This window comes from Epinephelus fuscoguttatus, linkage group LG14, assembly GCF_011397635.1.
Source record: "Epinephelus fuscoguttatus linkage group LG14, E.fuscoguttatus.final_Chr_v1".
Lineage (NCBI taxonomy): Eukaryota > Metazoa > Chordata > Actinopteri > Perciformes > Serranidae > Epinephelus > Epinephelus fuscoguttatus.
In genome coordinates this window covers 4,469,970-4,484,677 of record NC_064765.1, presented here as the reverse complement: position 1 = coordinate 4,484,677, position 14,708 = coordinate 4,469,970, and the positions used below count along the sequence as shown (strand labels likewise).

The 14,708-nt window shown below is 42.0% G+C and overlaps 1 protein-coding gene across 1 annotated transcript in view; it reads left to right on the top strand.

The window, feature by feature from the left end:
- Positions 1–12,377, top strand: part of scfd1 (sec1 family domain containing 1) — a 44,068-nt gene extending 31,691 nt beyond the window's left edge. The window contains exons 19-25 of the mRNA XM_049596119.1: positions 2,177–2,252; positions 5,833–5,886; positions 9,503–9,555; positions 9,681–9,714; positions 10,099–10,164; positions 12,010–12,078; positions 12,176–12,377. Of these exons, the coding sequence (XP_049452076.1) occupies positions 2,177–2,252; positions 5,833–5,886; positions 9,503–9,555; positions 9,681–9,714; positions 10,099–10,164; positions 12,010–12,078; positions 12,176–12,199 (376 nt within the window). The 3' untranslated portion in view covers positions 12,200–12,377. The remainder of the gene's footprint in view (positions 1–2,176; positions 2,253–5,832; positions 5,887–9,502; positions 9,556–9,680; positions 9,715–10,098; positions 10,165–12,009; positions 12,079–12,175) is intronic.
- The last annotated feature ends 2,331 nt before the right edge of the window (positions 12,378–14,708 follow it).

The following is a 14,708-nucleotide window of genomic DNA, read 5'->3' as shown; positions in this document are numbered from 1 at the left end:
AGAATTTCCAAAACTCCTCATGTAGGAAAAATAAAAATCTACTGTTTAACGTTGAATGGGGTTAAACTGATTTTTAGATAATTAGATTTTGGAAACTCTTTCTTTGTTTTATTTTAGTTTTAGACAGAAGCAGCAAACTCATCATCATCTTATAAATCACGTTGTGCCTTCTGTTATAAGTCTCATTTGAATTTGTTTTCATCACTTTAATTTAATTAATGTTGTGACTCTTTTAATTCAAAGCAGTTTTAGAAATTCAGCTTTTAGATAACTCCGTTTACTCATAAACACATAAACCCACAGGGCTGCGACGATATACTTATCTCCTGATTCAACACTATCACGATACCTAGGTGCTGATTCAATATGTTCTGTGATTTTTATTCAGTAAAAATTCTGTTTTTTATGCCTCCAGCTGGTGATAGCTGTGGGAGGAGGCATTATGTTTTCGTGTTGTCCGTCCATCCTTTTGTCCGTCATAAATGTGATATCTTAAGAACGGCTTGAGTGAATTTCCTCAAATTTGGCACAAATGTTCACTTGGACTCAATGATGAACTGATCAGTTTTTGGTGGTCAAAGGTCAGGGTCACTGTGACCATGTCTGTCTCATTCTTGTGAACATGATATCTCAATTGCACCTTAAGGGAATTTCTTTAAATTTGACACAAACGTCCACTTGGACTGAAGAATTAACTGATTAGAATTTTGTGGTCAAAGGTCACTGTGACCTCACAAAATATGTTTTTGGCCATAACTCAAGAATTCTTACGTTAATTATGACAAAATTTCACACAAATGACTAACAGGATAAAAATAATCAAATTATGACATTTTATATCCAAAAGGTCAAAGGTCAGCTTGACTGTGACATCATCATGTTTTAATGTCATATCTCATATTTCACTGATTCACACAGCCTCATGTTATCAGGCCATGAATGAGACAAGAATTGGTGAGCTAGCCAACCCTGCACTGGCTGAACTTGAGTTGCTGTTTGAGCAGCTGAAGGTTTGTGTCATTGGACCGTCCGCCATGCCGACTTTCTTGTTTCTGCTTTCTTTTTCTTGAAACGCAAATGACGTCACCTTACGTAAAGCTTACCACAATAAAAGGAGCAACTTCTTTCCACCCCCGTATTTCAATTATATCGATTCAGGCATTTACAAAATTGTTTAAAAAATTGTAAAAAGAAAAATGGCGATACTTGGGTGAACCCATTTTTCTTTTCCACTAGTAATAAATACTCAGTCACCTGTTTATTATTAAAACAGTCATGTGATAAACCCCTTCATTAAGGTTATAATGTTCAGTTACTGTTCTGTTTTAGAGTTCAACAAATACTGTTACCTCGAAATCCACTCACTCACATTTTCTCAGTTTCTTTCACGTGTCACAGTCTTTAATGTCGTGTTGCTTTTGTTCATTGAAGGATTCCTAATTGTGAAATTATTCCGTCCAGGAAATATATTAGTATTTCCTTTGGAGTCCCGTGTGTTCTCGCCACAAATGAAATTTTATTCATGTCAATATCATAGTGAGCCATGAAAGCACTTAAATGAAAATTAAAGCTTGAGCACTGAGGGTTGTTGAACTAACAGCTGAAAACTGAGAGGTGAAAACAGCTGAACTGTCTGTTGAAGTGTGTAAGATAAAAGCATTTAAACTATGAAGGATGAAGGCAGTTTAAGTTTCAGTTTAAGTGCCAGCGATAGTTGAAGTGTGTGAACTGATATCAGTTGAAGTGTTTGTTGGTATACAGCAGCGGAAAGGCCTGCTGAAGTATTTCAACTGTCAGTAAAAGTAGAAGTGTCAGTTAAAGTGTGACTCCTCTCTAAAACAGTTGAAATAAAAACAATAAATCATCATTTCAGTTGACACCAGTAGTTTTTGCATTACAGTTGCAGTAGCAGTAGCAGTAGTAGTCGTAGTATTCACTGTAGCACCAGCAGTACAAAGTGTGGTATCAGCAGTATTATTAGTATCAGTAACAGTATTTTTATTCACTCAATTGAAACAGGGTTGTGTTCAGACTACCAGCCTAACCCTGTCCTCCTCCTCCTCCTTCTCCTCCTCCTCCTGCTCCTCCTCTCTGTCTTACCTCTCCCTCCTCCTCCCCTCCTACTCTCCCCCCTCGTTTCCTCCCTCCTCTCCCCCTCCTTCTTGGTCCTCTGCAGCCTGTTTTCCAGAGTGATGAACACCGGCTCCCAGTTTGTCATGGAGGGAGTGAAGAACCTGGTGGTCAAACAACATGTGAGTAAAATCAGCACAAGTTCATACAAACATCATCTGAACCCGACAAACCTGCATCTGTTGAAGCACTTGTACAGGTAAGATGTGACAGGTGGTCTTTGTGGTAGGCTTTTGTCCTGCTCCTCCTCCACTGTGATTGGATGGGCGCGGGATACGGTGATATTACGATACGTGAGTTGTGAAACAATATAATTGTTTGATACAAAATTGCCATGACAAAGTTTGTCATACCGTGCCATATTAATTTTTTCCTCCACCCCAAGTAAAAAGTGACAGTGATGAGTACAAAGTTTGACTAAAAGTTGAACATTTTTTAACTTTTGGCTACTAGGAAAGAAAAGAAAAGCATGCAGCACTCTTAGCAGAATAGACGCTCAAGGCGTTGTCACGCTGCTGCTGTTTGTAGCAGAGTGTAAATATGCAGCACTCTCATTACAAAGACTTAAAAAAATAGGTTGTCCTATTAAAAAAGCACTTTAATTTTTGACAAGTCGAGGAGGAGTTGTCGCTGCAGCTGCACTCGTTGCTATCTTCTACGTGTTGCTGTTTTTCAATGCTGTTAGGCGTTCGACTTCTTTTTGCTGCCCCGTCATGTCTGGAAGAATTACCTAAAGCCCTGTCTCCACCAAGCGGTACAGTTCAGTTCAGTACCCATTTTTTCTGTTTTTTCTGGTCCCCCCTCTGTTGGGGTACCTAGCACACGGATCTGGTACTAAAAGGTGGAGCTAGAAACCCTGCAGTCTGATTGGTCAGTAGAGGACGGTCACTCTGGTTTTATGTAACCTCTGTTCATACATCAGTAAACTACAACTATAAAATGAAAGAGAAAAAATAACTTCATTCACTGGGCCGACTGCCGGCAACTTTTAAGGTGGAACGTTAACTTGTAATGTTACTCAATGCATGAGTTGATGACGTGAATCCATCAGCACACCTTAAATTTCACTGTGACAACTTTGACCATCACTTTAGTTTTTATATGACACACACTTTTAGTAATGACTTTAAAAATATAGATTCATTTGGAGCGGATTATGTGAAGGTCATATATTCTAATCCTCACTTCCTGTGGGCTACAGCAACACTAAACCCCTGAGCTTGCCTGAGAAGGACTAAATGCACAAAGCTGCTATTTTGAAATATCCCATGGAGAGAGACTCTCACTGCAGCCTGTTCTATTTTGTTGTGAAAATGTGGGCGTGCAGCCTCGTTCTGTGGACGATAAACCAGGTGCAGACTGATAAAGGAGGAAATACAGTGAATGCTGGATGGAGCAGTGAGTGACAACAACCCCGCCCACATTTAAGAGTGTGGTCTGCAGTGGAAACTGCTAGGTACCATGTCTGAAGGTACCATACCGAAAGTGTTTGGTGGAAACAGGCCTTATGGTACAAAAGAAAAACGAGAATGGTCATGTTTTTAGAATTTCGGCATCGACTTGGTACAGGTGTATCTGTTGTCATGACATCCCTCCTGCAGGCTGTTTTTACATCACAATAATTTGGAAAACACTTTAATCACATGCAAATTCAAACATATACTGTATGAAACATTGAATGACTCAAAAATCAAAATTCTTCTGTACATAAAGAAAAAATATCTTGTAAATCTAATACTGTCATGAAGCTGTCTGTTCAACCAAATATAGACAGATAGAGATAATTATACACAGTATATGCTGCATATGTCGTCACTTTGCCCAGCCCTAAATTCAGTCTAAATCTTTTGGCACAAGTCTTTCACTTCTCTCACTAACTGGTGGTTCTCTTTTCTTTTTCATCATCAAACTTCTAAACCAAACAAATCCTCAACATCATGAGCAGTAGCTGGAGTGAAAGTTGGGCTGTAATGGTTCATATATTTGTACTGAACCGTCACAGCCCGCTGCATGCAGCCGCACACAGAATACACAGTTTGTAGATTGATGGACATAATGTGGAACCAAACTTCACACAGGCGAGTGACGCCTGGAAACTTTTAGCCGTTAGCAATATGTGCTGAGGTTAGCACAACAAGCTGTTTGACTGCAACTCAGTCACACTATGGCGATGAAATGAAACAGTGGACCCGCCTGCAGGTTCCCACTCAGCTACAAAAACAACAGAGAAAGAGAGATGTGTGTAAGATGCGGACGATGTGTGTGTCACTCTACCATTGTGAATAGAAACACATCCAGCACGCTAACGCACATTCAACAGCATCACTCAGATGAGCCAGTCACTGAGACGAGGAAAATGTTCATACAGTTTCTAATGTTCCACTTTTAGAATGAAAATAGTTCCCCAAATTCTTCCCTCAGTCCCCAGCAGGAGGGTTGTGTCTTCTGACGACTGTCTGTTCTCAATAAACCAAAACAAACGGACCTTTGTGCGTTTTGGGTTTTTTTCCCCCCGCTTTACTGAACTCACACTGAGCCGCGACTCCTGTGTACCGTTACACTCCTGAGTGAGAGCTTTTGTGACCAGCCGCCATGTTGGAGGACAAAGACTGTAATCCTCATCTCTTCTCCCTGCTCATAATTTACAGGACATTTTCTTTCTTTTTTCTTCGAGTCGTTTTCCTTCGTCTCTGTGTCTTCTCTTCTTCTGTTGACACTTCTCCAACATGGCGGCATGTCCCCACGTAACCGTTGGCAACCAGCCTCGAAACATTCCTCCGTCCCTCAGCTGTACGTCGTCACCTGAGAACAGCAGATCATGCTTTTATTTGACCTGATTTCACCTCCAAAGCATCACCACTCCCACCCGTCTGCGTCTGGCAGGAGGTTAAATCAAGCGTACCTAATGTGACGGACTCTTCCTTCCTGGACAGCAGCAGGGATGATGACAACAAGGATGATGATGGGGTGTTTCAGGGTGAAACTGGCACTAACATGAAGTCATTTATAATCATTACACACACACACACACACACACACACACACACAGAGGGAGGTGGTGTCTGTTTTCTACATACAGGAGCTGAACTGGGACCAGCTGAAGTCGGAGCTTGATGCTCTGCGGAGCTGCCAGAACATTACCGACTCTTGCAGTCTGGATGGAGCTGTTGACACTCTGTCACAGAGGATATTTACAGACTTATTCCACATTCACGTCTCCAATATTTTGAAAATAGCTGCTCACTAAATTTTTGAGAACAGAATCCAAATGAAATAAAACAAAGATTCCTGCAGATTAAAACTGAAACTTACGGTTCATCTGAATTTTATAAACCAACCTGGAGAAGAAAGAGCAAAGACGAGATGACTGTGAGGTTTCACTGTTAAAACCTGGAGTGCAGCGGGTGGAAATAAATGAATTACATTATAAACTTGGACATTAAATACTCATATCTGTGGTCGACAGACTGACAGAACTGCCAATACCTGTGTGAAGCATCTGCTTTCGTTATGTTTCTCCACTCAACTCAGGTGTTCCTGTAGTTTGTTACCTGCCTGTATATATTTCTAATTGATTCATAAATGCATTGGAGAAACAGATGGCCCTACATTAATTCCCTCCTGGAGACAGGACTGTTTCAGTGTGTACACAGATTAAATGTCACACCAAAATAAACAATGTGATGATGATGTATCTTCCAGAACCTTCCAGTCACTCGGATCCTGGACAACCTGATGGAGATGAAGTCAAACCCTGTGAGTCTGTTCATTTTTTCTTTTAGTTGTCATAATATCTCTGAATTTGATAAACATTAGGTCGAGAGTTTGTCTACAGGCCACTGAACGTGATTATTTTTACTGTTTACTTCTGCAGTCATTCCTCCTGAAATCTGCACTTATATAAAAATCTGCCTCCTTAATTTGTGCCATGATTGTAGGGCTGACCCAAATGCGTCAAAGCTGCAAACGCTGCCATGGTTATCGACCTCCAAATCATTATTTAAATAGTCCGTTGGTGTTTTGGTGGGTGGAGCACATCAAGTGGCGTCCACATGAATCCCAGGACCACAAGTTTCCCAGCAGACCATCAGGTTGTAACGAGATAATTTATGTTATTCACGTCATCAGTCAGTCAGTATTTTAAATGTTTTGGCTGATCGGTGTATATATGAATAAGCCCAACAAAAACACAGCCCATAAACTGAGAAACAGTGATCTGACATTATTCAGTCTACAGCAACATTGATTATTATTAGTTATTCTCAGAAAGGATATTTAAACTTAGGGATAGCTTTGTAACTCTGACGCGCTCTCATCTAACGTGAGTCACCAGCAGCACTGAAACTGGGACAATTTGACCACGAGTGATGCGCTAGCAAGATGTTGAAAAAGTGTTGAAATATCTGTGCCAGATATTCCAAAGGAAACTGGCACACTCACAAATCTACAATCATCTTGGCAAATCATTCGAAAACCATGAGTACAGCTCAGGGCCTGTGTCCGCATGGTGTCTTTTCTCAGCACCAGCATCTTTTTTTCACTTGTTCCTCCCAGTGAGGAGAAGCGTATGTGGCCTCCTAAAGAAAAAGGGCTGCGGCCAGCGTGTTTTTCAGAGCGTCCGCCTTTGCTGTGCAGCAGCTCTGTCGGCTTCCAGTTGAAAATCTCTCAACTTTTCAGAAAAGAGCTGGTGACGTCACTGCTGCTTCTTTGGCTAAGTTCATGTCTGCTGTCACAACAGAGACAGAAAGGGTCTTTTTTTTTTTTTTGGAGCAAATAAGCCGGCACACGCTGGTGAATGTTGAGCTTTTATCACCGTTCACTCTGTGACCATGTTGCTGACTGTGTAGTCAACCCTCAGTTAGTGCAGCTTGTTGTTACAGAAACATACCCATGCAGAGCACGTAATTAAAGAAGCAGTAATTAAAACGTTACGTCATTAAAAAAGCATTCTTGGAACCCATCGGCTGTATTCGGCGTCTGACTTCTGGCAGACGGTGATACAGCCTCTGGGGGCAGACCCCCGATTTTTTGGCATTCCGGTTTGATTTGGGCGGAGGAGGCGAATTTCCATTTCCGACTTTATAAGTCAATATGCTGAACCATTGCCATGGATTCAGAGTTTGCAGTGACGCCATTTATGTTCCGCCTCGTTAGTTCACCGCACGGAGCGTTTAACCTGGCAACAACTGCAGCCGGCTCAAACGTGATTGGTCAATATCACACGGACTACAAACAGCCTACAACCGGAAATCAGGGCTCTTCCGCGCTTCTTCCGGAGGCAAGATCTCCGGGGTTTGCCTACAGACTCTACATTCACTGAATGTAGAGACTATTAAAAAAGTGGCTGAAATGCTGAAGAAAAATGTGGACACAGGCCCTCAGACCTCTTGCAAAGTATTTTTTATTACTGATAATGTTACTGCGACCTGCGTGCTGACAAAGTTGACATTATTTTAGGTCTATTAAATGAAAACTCGTGTTTTAAAAAAGTCCTACTTTGGTACTCGTCTGTCATTACCCCCCCACTCAAAGCTTTGATTAATCAGGGATGTTTCTCACTGAAGCTTTGATGGGCAGAAAATGACTTGGGACAGCTCAACATGACTGTCTGTCACTGAGTGGATCCTGATGTAAATATGTTCAATTATTTCAGAAATTTTAGAATGTGTTAGGGATGCACGATAATTTCAGCAAGTCATAGGTATCAGCCGATAGTGGCTTCAAAATTAATTATCAGAATCAGCCAACGTGCTTTTTCTTATTTTGCACTATGTATAAATATTACACACACTCACTGAAAAGGATTGTATATTTCTCCATCTGCTGGTGGGCCGTCATGATGTTGATTCCACTACAGAAGAGACTTGATGACCAACCAAAATTAGTGAATTGATTTTGGTTATCGGTCAAATGAGTCGTTATATATCAGCATATTGGATACCGGCAAAAAATCCAACATCGTGCATCTGTAGAGCTTGTGTCAAGATATGTCGACTGGCATTAAAAATACAACTACAGAACAAGTCTGGTTTTATTCTAGATTTTCTTCTCATCAAATATCATGTTCAGACTCAACCGACACCATGTTCGTCCATCTATTGACACTCCCTGACATCCTGTCTGTGTCTCAGCTCTGAGCTCATTGGCTCCTACTGAAGATCTTTAAAAACACAAATAGTTCCATCAGTATTTTATTCAAACAGCTGCTCACTGCATGTTTTATCAGACAAACAGGAGGAAATAGTGACTTTGTTGGGGACTATTTTCAGTGGCGGATTAATCCACATGTGGTGCTCTGGTGACAGCAGGACGGTGTGTGTGGGATTGAGTCAAAATAAACTACAATGTGTGTGTGTGTGTGTGTGTGTGTGTGTGTGTGTGTGTAAGAGAGATAATATCACCAACACACACACACACACACACAATTGAACTCACTCGTGACCACACATGAACCCATCGACACACAGTTTAACACACACACGCAGTTTGATGATGATGATGAATGAGTGAAATTTTTTGATTCAGCTTCTTAGCTCATGTAGCCATTTGACCCTGCACACACACACACACACACACACACACACACACTGCAGGTTTCTCAGCGTCTGCAGTTACAGGCGACCAACAAAGATCTTGTTGTTGTGAATCTGACGGAAGGAGAGAGGAGGAGGGAGACAGGACTGGGATGAAGATGAAAGAAATGGAGGAGCACATTCTCCCTCTATCAGATTATCCTCAGTGTGTGTGTGTCTGTGTGTGTGTTAATGTTGAATGCAATAAGAAAGGCGCTGCTGTAGAATATTAAAGGAACAGTTCAACATTGTGACGTGTTAGCTGAGCTTAGCGTAAAGAGTGGACACGGGGAAACAGCTAGCCTTGCTCTGTCCAGAAAACATTCCTGGTTTTGTCACACACTTTGTGTTCTCATTTGATTATGTTTTGTAACTTCATGTGTATTTATTCACGTTTGATCCCCTCGGGGCTCCAGACTGAGTCACACTGTGTCAGATAAACTGTGATGAAGATGAAGCTGCAGGTCAGAGGGTTATCTCTCAGCAGAAACATGTAGCAGATGAAAGACAAATAAATATGGATGAGGTGAAGCAGAGCTGCAGCTGATCCAGTTTAACTCTGTCAGGTTTTAACTGGTTTAAACTCAGAACTGAAGAATTTTACTGGCTCATCGTCTTCAGTGAAAAAACACAACACGGACACAACACACGGACAGTTGTGGAGCGTTTATATCCGTTCAGTGAATGTTAAAATATTTCAGGTTCATCCAAAACAAACTCAGATGATCCTGGTAGACGTGACCCCCTGATGAATCAGCTGTTAGCTCCTCTGACTGATGTTTGTCTCTCTGATCTTCCAGGAAACAGATGACTATCGATACTTCGACCCAAAGATGCTGCGAGGCAGCGAGAGGTACCGCTCTGACATGTTTTTAATCCCTGCTCATCACTTCATTTACCTCAAGTGTTCAGGTTCAGTAAAACTGGTATAAAGCTCAGGAATGTCTCATCATCGTCTCTCCTCTTCCTCCTCTTCAGCTCCATTCCCAGGAACAAGAACCCGTTTCAGGAGGTGAGTTTCTGTTTCTGGACTAAAGTTTGATTGATGAGATTCAGTCGGAGTTATTTCCAGGACAAACACAGGATGAAAAGGGAAGACAAGACAGACTGGAAATGATGCTGTGCGTTAGAAATCTGTCTCTTGAGTTAATTCCTTTTAGGCAGGACTGTGAATCTACCAGAGGTCTGAAACAACCACAGACAACCACACAATAAAAGCCATCGTCAGTTCTCTTTGTTTTAGGGCTTTTATTATGAAAAACCACACGAGAGACAGACAACGCTCTGTTTTTTGTTTGTTATTCTGTATTTTTTCAGCTCTGAATGAACAAACCTATGAAAGTGTTTCTGTGCTCCTGCAGACAGAAGCATGATGCTGTTGATGTCTTTGTTTCAGGCCATTGTGTTCGTGGTGGGAGGAGGAAACTACATCGAGTACCAGAACTTGGTGGACTACGCCAAGGTACAGTAACACTGCGAGTTCTACTGCAACTACCAAACTGCCACAGAAGTCTGCATTATTAAAAAAATAACTGTTTTAAAGTCATTCAGTCCTCCACGACACCACCTTTGAATGAGTGAAATTCAGAATACAAATGTATGAAGCAACCTTTAATATAACCTTCTTTCACATGAAAAACATCTTTTAAAAGTAACTGTTTCAGAGGTCTTTTTACTATATATAATATATATATTTATAATTCCCCACCAAAAGCTATGTCTCACAAGATTACATTCAAACACGAGATCTTTATAATTTATCTTCACCCATGCTCACTTTTACTGAAGAGAGTATAAACACATCACAACTTAACTCAATGCGACCTCTGTTAGTTCATAGTTCTGGCCACCAGCTGCTAACTGCTAACAGCTAACAGCTAACATTAACTAGCTCTCCTCTTGCTGATGTCATCATGGATTTGTCGTTAAACACTAAAACAATAGGGTGCGTCCTGTAACGGGTCAATAGCAAGTTTACTGTGTTCATCTGTCCTGACGGTGTCCCACGAAGATGTATGTTTGTCCAAAACACATTTTACATTTTTGTGGGTGGCTGTGGCTCAGACGGCAGAGCAAGTCGTCCACTAATCAAAATCTTGGCATTTTGGGGCGTTGGTGGTTTAGTGGTAGAGCAGGCGCCCCATGTACAAGGCTGTTGCCGCAGCGGCCCGGGTTCGAGTCCAGCCTGTGGCCCTTTGCTGCATGTCACTCCCTCTCTCTCTCCCCCTTTCACACTTGTCTGTCCTGTCAATTAAAGGCTTAAAAACGCCCAAAAAATATCTTTGAAAAAAAAACCAAACAATCTTGGCATTTTGATCCCGGCTCCTCCAGTCAGCATGTGGAAGCATCCTTGGGCAAGACACTGAACCCCAAACTGCTCCAGATGGCTGTTCCATCTGTGTGTGGTAGCCTCAGCCACCAGTGTGTCAATGTGTGTGTGACTTGTGGTGTAAAAAGCGCTATGCAAGTGCAGTCCATTTACCATTTCTGTTGTCCCGGGACGTTGTTAGGCTGGAGTCCTGCTTTTTAGCCTGCTCAGTATTGATGTGACACAACAGAAAAACAATAACCACTGCTATCAGTGAATGTCACCTTATTTGCCGAGAGGCCAGTGGCGGTCAACGAAGCGAATATCTGCTGATAAATTGGTGCATTCTTATTATTCGGTGTACAGTTTATTTTAAATTTGTCACATGAAAATGTCATTGTAAAGTGCATAGAAGCACGTATCATTTTCACGGATGTTTTCTGTTATGTCTGCTTTTACTGTCACACTTTAGTTAAATATAATAATATTTCATAAACCTGACTTAAGTAAAAGTATGTGGGTTGTATCAGCTAAAATATGTATGTTGCAGTAAAATGTTTTCCTCTGCTGTCTGATGTTTTTGGATGGATATTACTGCTGCATACATGTGTCATTTTACTGCTGTAGATATTTAAGGTTGAGTTCATTTTTACTCCTTTACATTCTGTTGGGTTATTTAATCTCCAGTGATGCATCATATTCTGTAAGATCATTACATGTCTGTCCTGTGAGAACCACATATCTCTAAACAGCTTTGTGACGACGACTTTTCCAGCTGATCCAAGACGGTTTTTGAAGAGTTTATTTAGCTTCAGAAGGAGAATTCTCTTCATCCTTCAGTTTATCACAAACATTCGACATCAGCACGTGGAGATACATGGTTTTCACTGGACAGGAAGTAACTAAAGCTGTCAGACAAATGTAGTGCAGTAAAAAGTACAATATTTGCCTCAAATGTACTTAGTTACTTTCTGCCGCTGACTTCCTGTCTGTCCTCAGGTCAAACAGGGAAAGAAGGTCGTTTACGGCTGCAGTGAACTCTCCAACGCTGCTCAGTTTGTCAAACAGGTGAGACACAAACACACCTGTCCTCCTGTTGCTCATTAAAGGAGCAGTCTGTCACTTCTTGAACGTGTCTGTTGACCTTCTCCTTTCCTGTCCACAGCTCTCCCAACTCGGCCAAAAGTAAAGCGGACGCCAACGACATGTGAATCTCTCTGTCTCTCGAGGTCGCCTCTGACCTCTTTATTCCAGTTGTTTTATATTAAACTCTTCTTCTGTAAATGGACTAAACATTTCCTGTCTTCACTGTAATTTCTGTCTCTTCCACCCGGCACTAATAAAGCTAATAAAACTGTCTCAACTCACGGCGGCTGCACTCTTTATTTGTACGTTGTCCTGGTGAAGCACCAGTTCTCTGAGTCCTGCTTCAGTTCAACACTAAAGAACTCATTCTCAGGGATCGGACGGAGCTTCAAGGTGATTCAGATTCAACATGAAGTCCATTTTCTTTTTTGTCTGCACATTTCACATGCAGCCAGAAGAGGAGCTGTGGCTGATTTCAACAACAGTACGACTCCTCCAAATGGGGTAAGTGCATGTTTATTACTTAGGAAACAAGCATCGTATAACCTGAAATCTGTTCACCTGAAATCCTGAGTGCAGAGCAGGAGCTGTCCGTGGGACAGATGTGAAGCTCTGGGTGGCCCTGCACTAACATGATCAACTTTCCCGTGTTTATCAGACTGAATATTTACAGAAGAAGGGAAAGATATCTGTTGGCTGTGATTGGTTGGTCTTCGTCACATGGCATGCTGTGCACGCTGCTGCGTTCCAAAAGCTGAACTCTGTTTATCTCAGGGCGCAGCCGTTGCACCCTGAAAAATAGGCGCTTGGGAACGTGTGTCCGCCGCAATGGCATGACTCTGGCGGTTGAGCGTGCCTGCCATGCATCTACATTGAAAACAATGTATTCGAGGGCACAAAAACATGGCATGCGTAAGGCCCCTTTGAGTACTCAAACTAAGTAACGTATTCTAAATACTTTGGATTACTTTTGGAATACTTCAAAATCCTCTTGCTGAGCTCATTTGTCTGGTTTTACATTTAAATGCTAGAACACACGACACTGTGTTGGCTGTGCATTTCCTCTGCCTACAGCTCTGATCAGGCCCAACCCTACATGAACCCACATAGTTGCTCCGCTGCACGTTACGCAGCAGCAACACTGGCAACCAAGTCGCCTCACAACCCCTCTTTCTCTTGTTTTCCGACCCTCTCTCATATGCGCTCTCTGACTCTCCCCTGGTTCTCCAATATGGTCATCTCTTCTGTCACTTTCCTTCTCTCTCTCTCTCTCTCTCTCTCTCTGGAAAAGTCATGGAATTTGTATCTTACTATATAATGACGAAAACTCTGTGTGTCTGTAATAACCATAGACTGTATAAAAAATAAGGTAATAACTCAATAAACGGTCCGTGAATAAAAAAAAATTTCCAGCAGATATCTCAGTTACAACATGATTGTCTAGAAAGCATCAGTGGCTGCAGCTGACAGGGACAGCTAGCAAAGCTAACATCAGGACGTCATCTGTTAAAAGCCTCTCGTTGTTGTCGTAACTAAGACATCCGCTGGGGGGAAAAAAAAAAAAAATCACATTGATAAGAAGGCGTTTTGGGTGGAGCGGTCGCTATGGACACAGAGCTTGCTGTTTCTGTAGGTACACATTTCCTGGGGACACCTGCACGTCTCAGCCACACCCCCTCCATTGTGATTGGCTAAAGCGCAGCATCGTTCAAACTCAAAGCCCCGCCCTCCCCCCTCTAGTCGTCTTTCACACAGGGCTGCCGACAGATTCTACGATGTAAATTGCAGAATCTGTCTTGAGAGATTAGTCTTCCATCAGTTGGCCAAAGGGGGGCGCTATGGCAACCGATTGAAATGTCAAACTTTGAATGGGCATATCTCATGCCCCGTATGTCGTAGAGACATGAAACTTTGCACAGAGATGCCTCTCCTCATGAGGAACAAATCTGCCTCAAGAACCCATAACTTCTGCTTATATAGATTTTCCGCCATTTTGAATTTTTTGAAAAACACTTCAAATGGATCTCTTCCTAGGAAGTTTGAGCAATCTGCATGAAACTGGGTGAACATAATCTAGGGAGCAATATCTAAAGTTCCCTCTTGGCAAAAGTTGGAAAACTTCCTAAAACTGAGCTTCTATAAGGCAATGAATATTGCGGAGGGCGTGGCTCATCACATAAAGGTGTAGAACATCTCAAGGGTTTCACCCATCACCACGCAACTTTGTAGGCATATGACCACACATAATCTGAGGGGACCCCTCCATTATTGACCCCATCAAACAAAATGGGGGCGCTAGAGAGCTCATTTCTTATCTAGGCCTAACCGCCATATGGATTTTTACTAAACGTGGTAGATATGTAGAACAGGACGCCTCAAGGTGACTGGAGAAATTTAACTCTAATTGGCAACTGGGTGGCGCTATAACAACAGAAAAATGCTTCAGAATGGCTAAAATGTGACCGATCGCTGTGGCTCCCCCTGTGGACCAATGTTGGGTTTTTCTAATTTTTTGTTTGACTAAGTCATGGTATGGTATGCTGCTGCAACAAGGGCTAGCTGCACCTTTCCCATGTGAACTACCAGTGCGCCCCACTTCTAAGTCAATACAA